General features: G+C 35.3%; 1 protein-coding gene across 2 annotated transcripts in view; it reads left to right on the forward strand.

Annotated features, from left to right (window-relative positions):
• ANKRD42 (ankyrin repeat domain 42) overlaps positions 1 to 20,775 on the forward strand; it is a 49,483-nt gene that overhangs the window by 11,956 nt on the left and 16,752 nt on the right. The window contains exons 4-8 of one of the 2 annotated variants that reach the window (XM_074372757.1): positions 3,648 to 3,767; positions 4,674 to 4,809; positions 8,661 to 8,861; positions 11,618 to 11,743; positions 15,804 to 15,909. In XM_074372757.1, the coding sequence (XP_074228858.1) occupies positions 3,648 to 3,767; positions 4,674 to 4,809; positions 8,661 to 8,861; positions 11,618 to 11,743; positions 15,804 to 15,909 (689 nt within the window). The remainder of the gene's footprint in view (positions 1 to 3,647; positions 3,768 to 4,673; positions 4,810 to 8,660; positions 8,862 to 11,617; positions 11,744 to 15,803; positions 15,910 to 20,775) is intronic. The other variant, XM_074372758.1, reaches the window with a different exon arrangement.

Raw genomic sequence — 20,775 nt, forward strand, 5'->3', positions numbered from 1 at the left:
GGGAATGTGTCAGGAGCAAATAAAAATAATGATTATCATTGAACACTTCTAATGTGTCAATTACAGCCTCTCATGTGTCACTTCATTCAATACAACCATCTTGTGAGTTTCCCTTCAAGTAGATTAGGAAACAGAGAGTTAGGTATCTTGCCTAAGTAAGTGACAGAGCCAAAATTGGAACCTAGACTTTGTCCTGTTAACCTCTAAGCTGTAATTCTATGTGTAGTCTTTGAATTGGAAAAATCAGGTGAGTTCAGGGAATATACCTTTATATGAGTTTGACTGAATGTAGATGATTTGTATGTGGACTGTTATGAACTAAGTTTAGATTAGCCAGATTTGTAAAATGTCTTAGAATAAAGATTCATTTGTATAGGAAAGAGAGTTTTATGTATATTATGTATGTATGTATATGTATCACACATACATATACAAACATACATACATATACATGCACATGGATGTTAACAGGGGAATGTGATAATGAAAACAGGGGAAATTATTCTAGTAAGATATATCCAGGATTACCTAGGATGAAGAGAGTTTGGAGGCAAGAAGACGAGTTAGAGACTTTTAGTATAATCACTAACCATAGAGGGTGAGATTAGTTGATGACAGTGGGAAAGAAAGAAAATGATTCAAGACATCTTGCGAAGCAGGCATTGACAAAGTATGGTGAGAATATAAAGTTTTGAGTCAGAATGACAGGTAATTATGGCACTATAGACACGGACATCTGAAAGGCAGGGGAGATTTGACAGGAAATGTGTTGAGTTCAATTTGGCACATGTTGAGTTTAAGGTGCCTGTAGGTCATTCAGATGCAGAAGGTCCAGGCAGTTGAAAACGGTGCTGGAGATGCAGATTTCAGGAATAATAAAGCATAGAGAAGAGTGTAGACTATTGAGGATTAAATATTGAAGAATGTTACTAGTAGGGATGGGAGGAAGCAGACAAGCAAGTAAAGAATTCAGAGGAGAAAGTCAGAAGATTTGGGATCCGTTAGTGCTGTACAAGTGAAGGAAGAAGTTTAGCAAGTTAGGCAGAGTAGCAGTTACAGGATACAACTAAGGGGAATAACGCTTAAGGAAGTGTCATTGAACTGGAGAACTCACTATAAGGGGAGGTTGGCTGCATTTCTTTGCAATGATAGGAATGGCACCCAGTTTGCAGGTGGATTTGAAGGTGAGTCATTGAGGTATTAATTTGAGAAGTAGGCAGTAAAAGGAAGGAGCAAATACAGCAGTAATTTAAAGGGACGTCAGGGTGCAATGAAACTTCACTTGATGCTTTCCTTCCTCTAAGCATTAGTTTAAGCCATTCTGTCTGCCTTGATTATCCTTCTCTTCCCCAAAGTGATCTCTTCATTCTTAGAGCTTTTGTGATGCTTTTGGGCTACTGTACTGTGTAGTTGTTATTTATTAAGGGCTGCTTTGTAGAACTGATTATCTTTGTCTCTACATATGTCCTAAATCCCTAATTGATACATCTTCATATTCTTTGTAGTGACACAGTAAGCACTCAATATATGGTTTGTGAAGATAATTGACTAGTTTGTTAATGGGAGTCAGGCAAAATCATGGAGACTATTCTTCCTAAAACTCTTGATAGACATTATGACTAAGTAAACTTTTGCTGAAATACTGGTAGTAAACATAGACTGGTTAAAAAAGAAAAAAAAAAGTCTACAGGAGATAAAACTAAAAAATATTAGCTAATAATTCTTTTTAACTAATTACTCTGTATATTATATAAAGGGGCATGTTGTGTGTATGATATAACCCATATACAGAAACTGGGCCAGTTGTAACCATGGCCACACAGCTATTAACAGAGCCACAACCAGAAACCAGGCTATGTACAGTCTTCTTTAAAACAAAACAAAAAGAAAAACATCCTTTAAAAAAAATTAAAAAAAAAAAAAAAAGAAAAACATCCTAGTGCTTAGTTTTTCATTTTAAAAAGGAAGATTGTGTAAATTTATTTTCCCATCTCAGTTTACTAAACTTTAAGAATTTTACTAATCTGTTGATTGACTGAAATGACCTATCATTCTTTTTATTTAATGACAAAAGTATGAACACAGATTGTCCATGAGGATTATAATTGTTTTGTTCATTCTGCTCTTCCTTCTTGAATGGCTAGTCCAGAACCTCTTAGAGAAGTTACGGAGACTGTGGCCATTAGGGAAGTCTCTGGGTTCCAAGGTAGATTGTGCAGGGGGACTAAAAGGCATGTTCAGATCTGCTGAAAGGAACAGCAAAAGGGTTAACTGACTGGGCTTCCCTAGAAAATAAACTGAATGGGATTGTATATGTGCAAATAACAAAATGTATTTTTTTCGGTAATGAAGAAGTGAACCTAAGCCATTCTGTTTCACTCTATAGTTTCTGATTTTTCTGGAAATCTAGATGAAATTGATTTTTAGAACCCTGCCTTAAATCATTTCTGTACTTTATTTGTAGGATGGCAAATTACTGAGTCCTAGAACTGGGTTTCCTTTTTTCCATTTTTCATCTCTTGTTTTCATGATTCATTCATTCATTTTGTCTTTATTCAGTGTGCCTCTATATTATGCCCGATCAGGACACATTGGTGAGAACTAATATTGACAAGACTTGGTTTATTTGGCTTAGTAGCACCGAGAAATGTCATGACACAGCCCTGCTTCACTCCCTGATGTCACCACAAAGGTTGTGGAATCTGAAAGAACAATTTTCTTTAAAAACTTATTACAGACATATCAGGCAGTGACTAACATAAACATTTTGGAAAAATTCCTATTTTTAATTTTATACTATTTCTGAGGTTATATTTACAAATCTTAGACTACTGTGTTCTAAATATACCTCTTTCAAGTTTCATGTTTTAAGTCAAGCTTTGGGATATTTGGTGACAAGATGCACATTCGTCCAATTCAGAGTTTTATAAATTAGGACAGTGGTTCTCAAAGATGGTCTGAGGATTCCCTGGACAGGTATTGGATGGTGGTAGGTAGTTCAGAATTATTGCAAGGGAGTTGCAATTTCATATGTCTGCCAAAACATTCTCTCTGTTGGGATAAATATTTAATGTTACACATAAATGCATATGTATCAAAAATATGTAGATATTGCTGAGATTAATAAAATGCAAGTTAATTTTTAAAAAAGAAAAAAAAACTGGGCCAATTGTAAATTCAGATGGAATCTTCTCAGAATCAGTTAGAAGTTTGATTTGGAGCTTAGATCTAATTACTTTAATAATGAAATCCTTTTATTGTATTCAAAACCCAGCTGATAAAAAGATTCTGCTTTTGAAATAGAGAAAGTTTCAATTTCAGTTTTATTAGCTTAGCATTAAAGTATTCAATTCAGTGGTTGTTAATCTGTGCTTATGAAAAGCTTGCCTTATAAATTGCATGTACATGCTCAAATCAGAATGTGAAATTGGGTATAAATGTCTCCTAGGCAATGGTAAAAAGGATCTCAAGCATTTCCTTAGGATTAGCTACGAATTTTTTACACTTAGCGGGTAGCACATCTGTAAGAATTTATGTAGTAACTTAGTTATAGGTTACTGAATTGCTTGCCTTTACATAATCTACATTTGCATTTATGATTTAATGTCTATATTCATGTGAAGTCATTCTTATTTCTCTACTTTTAGGCTTTTATAATCAACGGAGCGAATCTGGCAGCTCAGGATGATCGTGGATGCACTCCTTTACACCTTGCTGCAACACATGGACATTCTTTCACTCTACAAATAATGCTCCGGAGTGGAGTGGTGAGGGCTCCTGTTACTATGTGGGAATGTGTAATCTTGTAGATGGACTAACAGTTGGCAGTCTGGTTGACTCTTCCTGACTTTTTAAAGCCCTTATATGACTTTGAGGAAGTAATCTGATCTCTTCTTTAGCTTTCCCATCTTTAAATATTGGAGCACTAATTTAGAGAAATCTTCAATAGCAGGAAAAAAACCCAGTTTGGTAGTACAAAATATTTTGGATGCTCTGGATTCTTCATGTCAATTCAGAGTTTAATAAGGAAGATTCTGAAGCTTCCAAGCACATCTTAACTAGGGATTGTAAATCTTTCTGAATTTGCTGTCTGTTTACCTGTGTGTTTCTTTTGTAACTCTTATTTCATACACTAATTTAGAAAGTGATTTATGTCTCTAGAAATTTCATTTATTGTGATATTTATTTTTAATCTTAGTGGTTGTAAAAAATAACTTCCTATAAGAATTAAAATATCTTCTTATTAACTCTTTGCTTATGCTCTCAATGATTTGCTTTGATCATTTGAATTCATCTCTTTCATTTTATTCGACCTACTTGTGACCAGTAAAATGACTAGTTAAGTTCCTTTTTAAAAACGATTTTAATGTGGCTAGTTATATTTAAAAAAAAACAAACTAAAATTTCATTAGTACCCTATTAGCTCATATTTTCAAATCAGTGGTTGTAGTAAATATTTCTATTATATTTTGTGTTTGCCATGTAGTTTTTTAAATTTTAAAAACACCAAATCTCTTTTTTATTTGTACTCTTTATCATGATGCTACTCCCTATGGTTTGCCATATAGTTTTAAGAACAGCCTCCAATTCTCATTTGCAGAATTAAGCTGCTAGACTTAGTATTTTCCCTGCAAAATGGAAAGAAACTGAGTTCCTGTGAATGTTACCTCTAGGATCCCAGCGTGGCTGATAAGAGAGAATGGAAACCAGTGCATTATGCAGCTTTTCATGGGCGGCTGGGCTGTTTGCAACTTCTGATTAAATGGGGATGTAGCATAGAAGATGTGGACTACAACGGAAACCTTCCAGGTATTTGCAAAAGCAAATATTTTGGTATTTCATTGATATAAACTTTTAAAATATTTGATCATGTTTAAGAAATTTAAACTTTCATCATTCTAATAGTCCCTAGCAAAACTAAAGTAGTAAATAGGTTGGCATGAAAATTTTTTATCTTATATTATGTCTATGTTATGTATCCATCATGTGGTTGATTTTTTTTTTTTTTTTTTCTGGAACCATATCAGCAAAAAAATTGGCAAAATTAAACTTGGATTTACTCTTCCCACCAGCTGTTTCCTTCATCTACTGTCTAGTGTTACTGTTTTTTAATTTCATATGTGTCTTCCCCACAAACTACTTGAAAATAGTACGGATAGTAGACACTAGTGTATTTGAGTTAATTTGCTAATTGCAGTTGTCTAGCCTGCAATTAACTGGCCAGTTGAGATCTATACTCTAAACACCCTGTCTTTTTCTATGAGGTGCTGTAGAAATTCAGAAGAAAGATAGACTACAATAAGATTGGTTACTGAAAATAATACTTGAATTGTCTTAAAGGAATCTTAGGTAGCAAACAAATGAAGGGGAAGTCCAGGCAAAATAATTACTTTGATCAAATCACTTTGCTGCTTAAAAACTCCTTAAATTCCTATGGAGAGCTGACTCCTTAGCTTGGCATGCTCAGCCTTCATAATTTGGCTCTGTCCTGCCTCCCTGGCCTCATCTTCTATCCCTTGACACTATGATCAGGGAACATTTTGCTTCTTTCTAAAATACTTCCTTTAGTGTTCATTTAGTGAACTTCTGTTGATATGCACTCTCAATTTTTAATGTATCTGGAAGTAACTATTTTACTCTCACTCTTTTAAATTTTTTTTAAAAATTTAAGTGTAACCTACATAGAGAAAAGCGCCCATTTCAAATACACAGCTCACTAAATTTTCCTAAGTGAACACGTCTCTGTAACCATTAGCTAAATCAAGAAACAATAGTCTCCTGCATGTCCTCTTTCTGGTTACCACCAGCTTCCAGAGTTAATCACTAACTTGGTTTACAACATAAAAATTAGTTTTTTTTTCTTTCTGAGTTCTATGGAGTAAAATAATACGCGGGTGTCCTTTTGTGTGTGGCTTCTTTTGATTTACTAAAGTGGTTGTTACCAATTTATATACCACGAGCAGTGTTTAAGGCTTCCAGTTATTTCACCTTCTCATTAACACTTGATACTATTGGTTTTTTTAGTTTTAGTCATCTTTTGAGTGTATAGTAATATCTCATTGTGGTTTCAATTTGCATTTTCTCTGATGACTAGAGATGTAGAACATTGTTTCATATATGTAATGGCCATTTGGTTATTCTTCTTTTGTGAAATACCAGTTCAAAGCTTCTGCATTTGTTTATTGAGTTGTCTTTTTTTTAAATTGAATTATAAGGGTTCTTTATATTTTCTAGTTACACACTCTTTGTCACTTATATATGTTGCAAGTATTTTTTCCATTTAGGTATCTTCCATTCTGTGTCTTGCTTTTTCATTCTTTTAAGATATCTTTTGATGGACAGAAGTTTTAATTTTAATGTAGTCCAGGTTTCTAAGCTCTTCCTTTATGGTTAGTGCTTTCTGAATCCTGTTAACAAAATCTTTCCCTACTCCATGGTCATGAAGACACTCTTTTATATTATCTTCTAGGAATTTTATTATTTTACTTTCACATTTAGATCTCCAACCCACCTGGTTATGACTTTCCTGTAATACAAGACAGGGGCAATTTCATTTTTATTTAGTTCTTTATTAATTTTGTGTGATCACATTGTTAGTCTCTGGTTGTTTGCTCATTTAAAAAAAAATCCAACTTTTATTTCTTGAAACATGTATAATTATTTTATAACCATGTATAGTACATTTTTAATAGTATAATGTAGAGGTAAAGGATATGTGGCCTCAGGACGAGACTGCTTATGTTCAGCCTTCTCTTAAAAATTATTAATTCAAAATTTATTTATTCAGCATCTGTGTATCCCTCTGTTAGGTGCTGGGGATAGCACTGCAAATAAAACAGACAGAAGTCTCTGCCTTTGTGTGGTGGTAAGGTGGGAGACAGACAATAATAAAAATGAATGAATAAAATACATATTATATTAAATAGGGATATGTGTTTGGATTAAATAGCAAAGGGGAGTAGAGTGTTACAGGGGATGAAGTTTGACATAGAGTGGTCAGGGAAGTCTTCACTGAAGAGGTGACACCTGAGTGAAGGCCTGGAGTTGAGGGAGCAAGGCTTGTGGGTATCCTTAGGGAATAACATTTTAAAAACATTTTAGGAGGAGGTAACAGCAAATGTAAAGTGCCCGAGGCAGGGGTGTGCCTGGTGTGCTTGATTAACAGCCCGTAGTACAGCAAGTCAGTGTTCTAGGGACAGAAGTGAGGGGTAAGTGATAGATGATGAGGTCAGAGAGGTAACAGGAGCTGTCAAAGGATTTTGAGCATGGGAGTCACGTGACCTACGTTTAAAAGCATCATTTTGGCTATTGCGTTTATAATACTAGATTGCAGTGAGGGTGTGGGCATGAGCAGTTAGGAGCTCGATGCAATAATTGAGGCCATTATATGCTTGGGCCAGAGTAGAGGCAGCAAAGATAGTGAGAAGTAATTGGGGTTTGTGTATCTTTTAAAGATGGAGCCAATAAGTTTTAATGATTGATTAGATGTGGGAGGTGACAGAAGTGGAAGTCAAGGATGGCTCCAGGGTTTTTGGCCTGAAATTCATGAAGAGGAGAGAGTTTTCATTAACTGAGGTGGGGAAAGCTGTGTAAGAAATATATATGCAAAATGGGTAAGGAGTTCAGTTTTTGAATGTTAAGTTAGGAATGCCTATGACACATTTAAGTGTCTGAGGAGTAAGCAGTTAGAGGAGTCTGAAGTTTTAGGGGGAGGTTTTTAGTGGAAGGTTCAGCTGAAAAATGTAGAGTGACATGTGCCAACAACTTCCCTTTTAGACATTGTGACTTGATTCTCTTGAGTTATAGGGTCACTGCCCTGCTTCTCCAGAGGCAAGGTATGTGTATCAATTGGGCTGTTTCCCAAATAGTCACTTCTCAAGCCTGTCTTGTTCTTTGTAATTGTTGCTTCTAAGCTTTACTACGCAGAACCATTCCTTTTTTTTTTTTTTTTTTTTTTGGCAGATTTTGGGTTATGGCTCTCCCTTAGTCTCATTCAGTATATTTTCTTTCAGGGATTCCTTAACATTTCTTGTCTTTTCATGGTGTTCTTCCCTGATTTTCTTGTCCTTTATGGCTTCAAAAAATATCTTTCCTGTTATTTTCAAAGATTTAAGAGGAGAAATGAGGTAGTGTGTGTGCTTAGTTTGTAGTCTGATCCACTCTTCTTGTTCATAATAAAAATAATGTTTATGGAAAAGTGACAAAATACACAGTGATAAAAATAACATCACCCGTATTTACCTAGTGACTATCTTGGTTTATTTCTTCCACTTTCCCCCAAAATATTAAGATAAATTTATTATCTATCTTACATAGCAAGCATTTTTTCATATAATTATAAGCTGCATAATTGGGATTTCAGTTTCCAAGAAAATTTTCTGGGGCCTGCTCATTGGTGACCCTCACTTGGCCTCTCTGCATTCATGGTAAGTGTAGCTATTCAACCATTTAGTCTGTTGCTTTGGCATAACTAGAAGGCTGGCTGAGTAAGGTCATGTAAGCTGGAAAAAAGGTCTGTTATCCTTGCACAAAGTACATTCCTGATACACAGGGCAGGAATAGTCATCTCCCTGTGAGGATTACAATCTCTGTGTTATTCCTTTTTATAAGTTCTTTTGTTGTCAATTTAAAAATTAAATATTTTTTTCTCTCACCTGTAGTTCACTTAGCAGCCATGGAGGGCCACCTTCACTGTTTTAAATTCCTACTCAGTAGAATGAGCAGTACCTCTCAAGCTTTAAAGTCCTTCAATGATAATGGAGAAAATGTGGTGGATCTGGCCCAGAGATTCTTTAAACAGAACATTTTACAATTTATCCAGGGGGCTGAGTATGAAGGAAATGATCCAGAAGATCAGCAAAGTAAGTGATAAACCTCAAGTGTTTTAGCATTTAATAAGAAGAACAAATGGAAAAGGAAAAGAAAGAAGTTATAAGGCAAATGTTATATTAAAATATATTCCATATCATTGTCCACAAATTTATCCAGATTCTCTTCTTTATATGAAATATTTTAAGCAGAAATATATAGAGATTAATGTAATGTGATGAACAGTCTTTGTACCACCGGATTTAAGAATAAAATATTATAGATACAGTTGAAGTTTCTTGGTTCTCTTTTCCTAATACCATTCACTCCCTTTTCTCCCTCTCAGATACATGGATTTCTAATTCCATTCTGTGGTTTTATATTTAGTACATATGTACTGGAAAAATAGGCAGTATTATTTTGTGTATGTTTAGAGTAAGAGACTAGGCTTTTATAACTAAGAAATCTTAAAATTCAGCAGCTCAAATGATATAGAACTTTATTTCTTTCATATGACAGCCCGGGTTGCAGAGTGAATCTATTCTGTGCAGTCACTCAGGGACCTGCTATCTTCCCAGCTTGCTCTCTCTAGTTGTTGCTTATCCAGCAGGAGGTGGAGAGGGAACAGGAGTCTAGGACTAGGGATTTTCAAGGTCTGATTTGCACTCATCACTTTTGCTAACATTATGTTGACAAGAGTTTAGTCATATGACCACACCTAGGTGCAAGGAAGCCTGGAGAATTAGTACCTAGATGAGAAGCCTCAGCTCAGCTGCAACTCTGTTACAATGGAAGGAAGGGGCTTTTAGTGGACAACTAGAAGTCTGAAACTTCTTTTAAAACTATAAAAATGGCATAAAACGCTATGTATCCTTCTATGACTTGCTTTTTCCACGAATTATTTTGGTTTTTTTGAGGTTTATTAGGCAGATAGATGTATTCTAGTTTATTCTTTCTAAGTGTTTGTGTAGTACTGCATTTTATTAACAAAAATTATCTGTTCTCCAATATGACATTTAGATTGTTTACAGTTTGCAGTATTACAGTCAGTGTGGGTAATGGATATTCATGTATGTGTCTCCTTGTGTACATGTACAAGAGATTCTTTAGAGAAGTACTTCCCTGCTTTTTTCACCCATAGCCCATGTAGAAAATGATTTGTATGATCCACTGGGATTGCTGGATGAGGCTTCTTGAGGTATTGCCCGTCTTCTCTGACGACTGAGAGTTAAGAGCTCTGCCTTGGTAGGTAGTTGGGAAAGTCTACTTTAGGTTTTGCTTGGTGGGATATGCCCATCTTCAGTATAAATAGGTATTGATGCTGTATTCTTCATCAAAGTGGTTATAGAGATCTGTGCTCTCATCAGTGATGCCTGGTGAGAATTTAGAGAAACAATATTCAATATTGTCAGGCTTTAAAATTTTTGCCAATTGATTGGGTATGAAGAGGTTTAATTTGTGTTTTGATTTGCATCTTCTTGGTTACTAATGAGGTTGAACATTGTTCCATAAAATTATTGTCTATTCTCGTTTTCTATGAATTGCCCATAGAATTGTCCTTTTCTAAATAATTCAAGTTCTTTTATAAAGTCTTGATACCGATCTTGTATTAATTTTATCTGATAAAGTTATTTTAGCCCACGTTGTGGCTTGTTTTTTGACAAATGATATCCTTTTTTAAAAAATAATCAAATTTATTTCAAGTATGACTTATATGCAATAAACTATATTCATTTAAAATATGCAGTTTGATGAATTTTGACATATGTATATGCTCATGAAACCACCACCACAATCAAGATAGAAAACATTTCTGTCAACCCTGTAGGTTTTTTTCGTCCCTCCTTGCTGTTCATCCCTCCTTTCACCTTGGCCCTGCACAACCACTGATTGGCTTTCTATCACTATAGATTAGTTTGAATTTTCCAGTGGAACTCTTTTGAGATTCGTGTTGTTTATATTAGTAATTAATTCCTTTTTATTGCTGATTAGTATTCCATTGTATGGCTGTACCATATTTTGCTTATGTATTCTGTCTTACTGATGTATCTGTTTATTTGCCAATACTACACAATTTTGATTACTGTAGCTTTATAGTAAGACTTACAGTCAGGTAGTGTAAGTCTCCAATTTTGTTCTTTTTAAAATACTCTTTGGGTATTCTGAACTGCTTCCTTTCCATACATAAAATTGAGAATAGCTCTATCTTAGAATTGTTAAGAGGATTACACAAGGCAGTCCTTACAAGTGCTTACTACCATACCTGGCATTCAGTAAGGGCTCAGTGTATGTAGTTGTTATCATTGAAAACATTTTATTAAGTATTTACTATGTGCTAGGCACTAGATCAGGTGCAGTCACATTTGTTTATGTATATGTATATGTTTACATACACCCGTATACTTTATCTGCTTCCTGTTTCTTTTCCTTTCTTTACTTCCTTGTAAACAGAGAGGGAGTAGTCTGTGCAAATATAGGACTTGAGACCAATTGTGTCTTTATACAAAGGGTTGAAAATGACCACCACCTTGTGTTTTATGATGGCCTGAGGGAAACTGGGACTATGACTGAGAATAGTTCTGGTACAATATAATCCTGGCATATTTGAGATTCCTAGGGATGGAAAGACTACACAATTAATAATAATCTTACTTTATGATTCTCTTTTTATTACTTGCCATTGCATCAACTGATCTAATTCCAATATAGCATTCTTATACTTGAGTTAATATTGAAATGCATGATTGATTAAGGCGGGGAAAAAAATGAACTCTTGTGTTTATTGAAATGCTGAAATTTTTATTCATAGCTTTAGCATTTCCAGGTCATGTGGCTGCCTTTAAGAGTGATTTGGAAATGCTTAAGAAATTAATAGAAGATGGAGTAATCAACATTAATGAACGTGATAATAATGGATCAACACTTATGCATAAAGGTGAGTTATGGTTTCTGCTTCATTTTCAGTTCTGACACAATTGCTGTTGAGTTACTTACCTTTTAAAATAACTATTCATCAGAAACACATGCAAATGCAAAACTTCCTGATACCCTAAAAGGTATCAGCCTTCCTTATATGGTAGATAGAGTGCTTAATTTGCAATTCAAGTGTGATATTCTTCTTATGATGCCAGAGATTCACACATTATTACATTTGAGGGTAATTCCAAAAGAAATTCTCTTGTGACATTGTCATGTTAGTTCAGATGTGAAATTCACTGCCAGAGAAGTTTCTAAGAACTTTTTCTTTTGGACCTGTTAGTTCATTAAAGCAGAAACCATCTCTCTTGAAAAAAGGTATAGCAGAATTTTCTTCTTTCTCGTATTCTGCAAAAATGTTTTTACTTCCATACAAGTATCAGTGAACGTTAGATTTGAACATATTTTCAAAATGTGTGCCACTTTTCTGTATATTCTCCCTCCGTCTATGTGGAATTCTAAAATATTAATCTTTTTTCTGTTATTTTTTAATCAGACTTTGTCAAATTGTCAACTTAGTGTTAAAAGTATACAATCTAGGATTTATTCTTGCCAATCTTTTATTTATAAAATCAAAACCAAATCTTTAACCTGTTATGTGAATTTCCATTCTGCTTCATTTGTGATATTTTAAGTTTCTTTATAATTGATGGCAGATAATTCTTGTAAAAAGATAGTAGGCTTGTTAATACAGTCTTGCGTTTGAATTAGACTTTATTTCATAAATAACTTCTGGTAGTCCCAATCACAGATTGTGTTCCTGTTGGTTCGGTTCTTAGCTTAATCATTAAAGTTTAATTCATACTGTATCTCAAGTATTGAGTATAAGCACCATGAATACCAGTAGTTTTTTAAATAAGAAAGAGAGGTTGGGTGGAGCAGGAAGAAGAGGAATGTGAAAGGGGTTTCTGTTAATACAGAAAGGTCCCCATTTTGGCAAACATTCTACCCTGGACTTGCAGAATTTCACTCCATCCATTTCTGCTGGCTGTCTAGGGGTAAGATTCTTCACCATGACGTTTGTGAACAGAGGGGAGACGTAAAATGTGCACAAAATCTATTTTTTAAAAAACGTGGTGCTCTGGAGCAAAGCTCCCATTTCATATCCTAGGTATAACCATTTTTTATTGCTAATGTGCACATGGGCTGTCACTGTCACACTGTGGCAAAAGATAGATTCCCTTACACGTAGTGTCATAATGCATCTTTGGGGAACAATAAAGTAAGTTTCACTGATGGCTGGTTTCGGCCTATCACAGTCATTTCTTTACCACTTGAGCTGAGGTGGAAATGAGGGACCTGGAAGAAAATTCTGGAGAGACTGATGTACAACAACAGGGTGTTTGGGGTGCAGCCACTGTGAAAAGGTGGGAGGATGAAAGTGAGGAGGAACCAGAAAGCTTTGTCCTCCCCCCCATCTAGTCTGTCCTTTAAGGACTCCTGGGTCAGGGGGGATCAGATGCTGTGGCGGAAGGGTGATACAGGGCTGCGGGTGGGGGAAGGGGCGTTTTGTGTACCTTCGCCTTTTCCTGGGGAACATCTGTGTTTAGATCATATGCAAAATGGGTGAATAAAAGTTGATGTCTCCTCATAGTTTGAGTCATATTTCTCACATTTTGTCAGTCTACTTCTTTTTCTTTCGTTTTAATTTTGATTCAGTAAATAAACTACAGTATCTATTATTGAGGCATTCTTCTTAGTCACTTAATGATTGTTAAATCCTCTATGACTTCTCTTATTTTTCACTTGCTCTTTTTTATTTTATTTATTTTTTTTTTGGAGGACTAATTTATTTTTAAAGGAGGTATTGGGGATTGAACCCAAGACCTCGTACATGCTAAGCATGTGTTCTACTGCTGAGCTATAGCCTCCCCTGTTCATTTGCTTTTTCTTTTTTCATTTTTCAGTTTTATTAGGTAGAATTGTTAGTTTGCACATATACAATATATTGCATGCAAATACATATACACAATATACTGCACATATTTTTAAAATTTACATATATACACTGTTCATGGTTTCTAAGAATATTTAGAGCTTTAGATTTTTAAACTTACATAGTTATCAAAGGAGTAAAGCCAACCACAAAATAAGAGTTAATTCAAAAAGATACATAAGCCATAATTATTTCAACTCAGTTCTTAAAAATGTTTAGCCACTGCATAATTTTATTTTGTTCTCCTAAATTAATCAACATATCCTAATCAATATGCAACAAATATTCCGGGTGAAAAATCTTTCAGTTGTATTTCATTGTAGATACATTACTTAGCCTCCCCTGCCCTTTGTAAGCATTACTTGTGTAATAAAATGGAAATGTTGGGTTAAACTCATACTGTCTTATAAAAACTCACCATTATCTGTGATTGATAAATATGATTTTGTAACCCTTAAAGCACAATATGTTGCTGTTTTTGTCTAAACTGAGGTTATTTCTAGAGGTCTGGGAAATCTTGTAGTATTCCTTGCTAGCTGGTTTTGGATTCGCTGAAAGAAGCCCCAGGCTCTTCAAGAGCCAACTCTGGGTTTGGCAGGTGGCTCTGAGTCAAGCGTAGGAACAGGACACTGGTCTTACAGACCTTTCGTGAGCTGGGCTACAAGGCTGTAGTGAGGCGGTTGCTTTGTCACTGGATCTGGCTTTGTGTCCTTTCCTCTCCGTTGCTGGTATTGGAGGTAGCTTAGCTTTTTAAGGCATCAAAGTCATCCCGGATGCTCTCTGACTCATTCTACAGAGGCACGTGTATATTTAGCACCAACCATGTGCCCGCACCATGAAGACAGTATGAGATCCAGATCTTACTGTTAAGGAGCTGCATACTCATACCACGAACAGCTAGAGCTTTTTATCAGTCAGGATATAATTAGTCGCAAAGAGTATCTGGCTGTTAAAATACATGCAGTAGGAATTCAGGAGTAGATATTGAGGTGCAGAGAAAGTTGCTAAGGGTTAAGTCATTGAGGAAATGTTTATGAGAATTCAGAAACAATACCTTATGCTTATATGGCACTTAGCAGGGTGTAAAGCTGTCATCACGTTTAATCCTTATTGTAATTTTATGAAGCAGCAGCGTATTCCCCTTATAAATATGAATCATCTCTGTAAAAGATGAGGACATTTAGGTCCAGAGGGATTGGGTTTCTTGACTGAGGTTGTACAACTAGTAAGAGCAGAGCTGAGATTTCATTCACTTTTTTCATTTATTTATTTTTTCATCCACTCTGTAGACAATTATTGAGGGTCTGTATGTGCTTACCACTTGCTAAGTTCTGTCCTGTCTGCCAGTCTGTTGTTTAGCAGTCCTAAAGTCAGATCTTAAAAGTGTATTGAGTTTTTTCCCCTCAGTTTCCCTGAGTCTTGAGGTGGACCCTGAAGGATGGGTAGAAGTCAGATGACCACATAACTGAGTGATGGGCACTAGGTGAGAAGACAATGAGCAGACTTGTGGATGTGAAGATTAATATTGAGTGCATGTGTTTTAAGAAAGGGTAGTAAATAGTTAAAGTATTCAATGAAGATGGATAAAATTTGAGTTGTGACTGTCAGAAGAAGAAGCTATTTGTATAAGATGGCAAAAGATTCTCAAAGTCTTTCACGTTCACACAGATTGCACTCACATTCTGGCCTGATACAAGATTGGTCAGGATACAGTAAATGAGCACTGGATAAGGATTAGAAAAAATCTAGGTTATAGTTTCATATCCATCACTTATTCCATTGCTTATTGACTTTGTGATGTTAAATAAATAACCTCTTTGAGCTTCAACTTTTATATCTATCTGTGAAGTTATCTGCATAGGGGCTGAGCACAGCAGATATTTGATGAAATATTTGTCTAATGAATGAATAAATGAAATAGAGAAAATAACATCTGCCCAACCTACTTTTGTTGGTCATTGCAAGGATTAGTATTTACAAAAGTACTCCCTAGTGGTACTGTTCAAAATTTTAGAAAATAGTTACTAATAACAATAACTTTTTTTGTGTGTTTATCTTCTGTTTTGTCTGTTTGTTTTCACAGCTGCTGGACAAGGCCACATTGAATGTTTGCAGTGGCTTATTAAAATGGGCGCAGACAGTAATATTACAAACAAATTAGGGGAGAAAGCCAGTGATGTGGCTAAGAGGTAACCCTATCTGCTTTACTTCTTTTGTTTTTAAAGTTTTAAAGTTTTGCATTTACTCTCCTATACTCAGAAATATCTGAAGATTTCTGGAATTACAGGACTCAGTCAAATGCTGATGGAATGGTAATTTTCAAGCTGAATTGACCTTGACAATGACAGTGATTCTCAACTGGGAGGTAGTATTGTCCCCTTTCCTGGAGGGGAGGGGCATTTGGAAATGTGTGGAGGGTTGTCACAGAGACAGAAACCATCAGTAATATTTAGTGAGGTCAGGGCCAGGAATGCTAAACGTTCTACAGTGCTTGAACAGTGGTGTACAGTGAAGAACTGCCCTACCCCATAAATGCAGCTACCTGTTGATAAGTATTATGTGATAAAAAGAAGTAATCAAAAGGAGTCACATGGATTTTTAGAATTTTTTGAATTAAATATAATACCTATTATCAAATACCTCCAGCTCATTCAGGTCAAGTCCTTCAGGAATAATTAGTCCATCCGTTTGGTTGTTTTTCATTCAACTTCCTGTATACTTACCATGTTCCAGGTGCTATGGTTAGCATTAGTATTACAAAGATGAAAAAACATAGTCCTTGCCCTCAAGGAACTACAGTCTTGTAGACAGACAGATGTGCAAACATAATTTTTATTAATTATAGTCATTATATCACATTACTTGTTATGTATAAGGTACAGTAAGAGCAGAGGAGAAAAAGTGCCCAAGTCTTCCTGTTTGAAAGTTGGGGACAAATTTTACAACAGTCTTAAAACTTTATGTGAAATTGCCAGTGAGTTTTGGAGCTGAAAGAAACCTTTGAAGCTGTCAGTTATTTAAAAGTTCATACAAAATTTGATTCTATATAAGAGGAAAGACTTCTTACTCTGTTACCTGTTTTGAAGAGGTAATTGTTGTCATTTGAAGAGGTAAACAAAGACTGCAGCTAAAATGTCGGGGGAAAAATGCATCAGAAGTGTGTCAGGCAGTTAATTCATAAAGATACGTTATTTTTCTTGGATTTTGTGGTTTTTGTGGTGTCAACCTTTTAAAATTTGTAATTTATTACAAGTTATTTCCTCATTGTAAATAATGACTTACTTTAGTGTCTAATTTCATATTTACAATTTGTAAAAGAAGACTACCCAAGTCATGTTTCAGGCCCCATAGAACTGAGATCCATCCACTGAGCTGGGCTTTAACATTCACAGGAATAGGAGTCTATGATGAAATCCCTTGCTTGTGGGAAGCCAGAGCCAGGCATCCTTCAGTAAATCTGGAGTCTGGAAGAGCTGTTTAGTATATGAAACAGGGAAAGAAAACGTTGCCAACTGACTCCAGGGCACTGCATAGAAGTGTGTGACCACCCTTTGCTATGGGCTGAAAATGTCACCTACTAGGATTTGGACACCACCCCTTGCCCCACGCCTTCACCAACTTTATATGAAGAATCTGAACTTAGAACCCATACATGTAGTGCCAGAAAAAGAACTGAAAATTAACATAGAAACTTATCCAGAAGCAGGTAAACCCTTAAGTCTATTGACAAGTCAAAATATCCCATTAGACTTCCTCCACAGCTCAGGCCATGTGGAGTATCCGTGGAAAACAGTTCTAACTTAAGATGAGAACACACACACACATGCACGTGCACACCCCAAACTTATAAAGCAAAGCATGAGAAAAAGCAAAACTGCTATGAGTGAAAGTACAGAAAGCTGGAGAGTTCATATACCAAAAAACCTATAGAAAATAGACTAAATTGAAGGGCACATTTAAATATGCAAGTGTTCAAATAAAGGCATTAATAAAAAAGCACATAAAAAGCACATTATAAATAAAAAAGATAGGCAGATTAGAAAAAATAGAATCCCTGGAAATGAAAAATTTAATCACTGAAATTAAAAACTCACTGGATGAGTGAAACAGCGAATAATTCACAGTTGAATGAATGGGAAACCAAAAAAAAAAAAAATTATAGCCATGTCACTACATCTAAATTAGCGTTGGCTAAATATGGAAGCAACCTAAGGGTCCATCAGTAAAGAAATGTGATATATATGAAGTATGAAATATATATATGTGAACTATAATGTGAAATATTATTCAGTCTGAGAAAGAAGACAACACAGATGGACCTTGAGGGCATAATGCTAAGTGAAATAAGTCAGACAGAGAAAGACAGATATGTCTTCTTAAATAAGTATGACATCACTTAGACGTAGAAAAATGCTGAACTCATAAACAGAGAGTAGAATGGTGGTTGCCAGGGGGTGGGGGAAACAGATGTTGTTCAAAGGGTGAAAATTTCTAGTTATAAGGTGAGTTAGTTTTGCAGACTAATGTACAGCATGGTGATTATAGTTCATAATGCTATATTTTATACTTGCAAGTTGCTAAGAGAGTAGATCTTAAATGTTCTCACTGCAAACAGAAGTGGTAGTTATGTGATGTGATGGAGGTGTTAGCTAATGCTGTGGTGGTAATTATACTGCAGTATATAAGTGTATCAACTCAACACACTGAATACCTTAAATATACACAATGTTAAATGTCAGTTATATTTTAGTAAATCTGGAAAAAATTAAATGTTGTGGGAGAGAAATATTAATACAGATGATGGTAAGGAGTTATGAAGGAAACTACAGGGAGACAGAATTTATAGAGAAGTCAGGGAAAACTTTTTTTGGATAAAGCAACATTTAGGCTGACACTTAAAGGAGGAAGAGTCGTGAGATAACACCTTGTGTGTCTGAGGAACTGCCTGTGGTTCAGAACTGCTTGACCCTAAAGTAGGTGTGTGGGCTAAAAGTTGTGCATGAGGCCTGACAGGATATAAGGATCTAGTTATTCATGCCCCGTAATTTTTGTTTGTGAGTTCATGTTCCTTAAAATTTTGTTTGTGGGATCATTTTGAGGTCTTGGAATGTGGTTTTGTTTTACCACATACTGGCATCACTATCAGCTCAGGTCCACTTTATTTTTATTTTTTAAAATAACTTTATCAGGATATGATTGGCATACAATAAAGTAAACATATTTGTACAGCACAAACTGATGAATTCTGATATATGTATACACCTGTAAAATGATCACAATCTAGATCGTGAACATAGCCATCACCCCCAAAAGTCACCTTGTGCCCCTTTGAAATCTCTCTCCCACTGCTTTCCACTGCCTCTTCCCCAAACAAACATTAATCTGCTGTCACTATAGATTTGTTTGCATTTGCTAGAATTTTATATAAACAGAACCATACAGTATGTACTCATACATCTGACTTTTTTCACTCAGCATAATTATTCTGAAATTCATTCATGTGTAGTAGTTCATTTCTTTCTTGTTGTTGAGCAGTACTCCACAGGATATAGAATTCCACAGTATTCCATAGTTTGATTATCCATTAACCTGTTGAAGGACATCTCGATTGTGTCTATTGTTTGGTGATTATGAATTAAGCTATTATAAATACTCAGGTACAGATTTTTGTGTGAACGTAAGTTTTCAGTTCACTTGGGTAGTACTTAGCAGTAGGGTGGCTGGGTCAGATGCTAAAGGGTGTGTTTAACTTTGTAAGAAACTGCCAAAGTGACCACACCAATCTGTATTCTTACCAGCAATGGATAAGAGTTTCTGTTGCTCCTTATCTTGCCAGCATTTGATATTGTTAGGTTTTTTTATTTTTGTAATTCCAACAGGTGTGTAGTGGTATCTCACTGTGGTTTTAACTTGCTTTTTCCTATTGAAAAGTGATTTGGGGCATCTTTTCTTACAGATCTTTGCCATTTGTATATTTTCCTTTAGTGAAGTGACTGTTGAGATCTTTTGTCCACTTTTAAAAATTTGGTGGTTTTCTTATTGTTGATTTTTAAGAACCCTTTCTATACTCGATACTAGTTCTTCCTCAGATTTTTGTTTTGCAGAGATTTTCTCCCAGTTGTGTCTTGTTTTTTCATTCTCTTAACAATGTCGTTGAAGAGCAAACATTTTTTTTTGTCAGTCTGCTCTTTTATAGGTTATGCTTTTAGTATCATATCTAGGAAATCTTTGATTAACAGAAAGTCACAAAGATTTTCTCTTTTATGTTTTCTTTTAGACGTTGTGTAGTTATTGGTTTTACAGTGAGGTCTATGATCCATTTTGAGTTAATTTTTGCATATAGTATGAGATATGTTCCAAGTCCTTTTTTTTCTTTTTCACATGTGGATATCTAATTGTTCTAGCACCGTTCGTTGAAAAGGCTGTCCTTTTCCCAATGTATTGCCTTTGTGTCTATGTCCAAGTCAGGTGTCCATGTATGTGTGGGCTTATTTCTGTACTCTATATTTTGTCCATTCATCTTTTTGCCTATCTTTATATCAGTATCACATGGGTGATTCAGTACTGTGGGTGTATGTAAAGTTATTCGTAATTTCTGGCCCATATTTGTCATTCTTGCACCAAAATGCTAAGTGTGAGTGTAGTTGTTATAGAATTAAGCTTGAATCTGGTGTACAGTAAGTACTCAGTAAATGATAGCTGTTAAGTTACAGCCTAGTAATAGAGATATTAAATTCTACTAACCTTTCAACTTCCTGTGTTTATTACTCTATCGTTAATGATTTGCAGCACCTGGTGAAAGGTAAGGATATCTGTGCATGTGCACGTGGTTATGTAAGTGTGTGAAAAAAATAGGATGCGAGGTTTTTGTGTTTAGCAGTAACTCTCCGTGTCCTAAGAGAAAGCATTAAACATTTTAATTAGCAGAACTGGGAAAAATATGCAGATTACATACAGTCACAACACTAACTCAGAAAACCAAGGGTATATTACTAAAAGCTTCATAGAGATGTGAGCAAGATCAAAGAAAATGAAAATGTGGATAGAAAAGTCAT

Source organism: Camelus bactrianus, chromosome 10 (genome assembly GCF_048773025.1).
Source record: "Camelus bactrianus isolate YW-2024 breed Bactrian camel chromosome 10, ASM4877302v1, whole genome shotgun sequence".
Lineage (NCBI taxonomy): Eukaryota > Metazoa > Chordata > Mammalia > Artiodactyla > Camelidae > Camelus > Camelus bactrianus.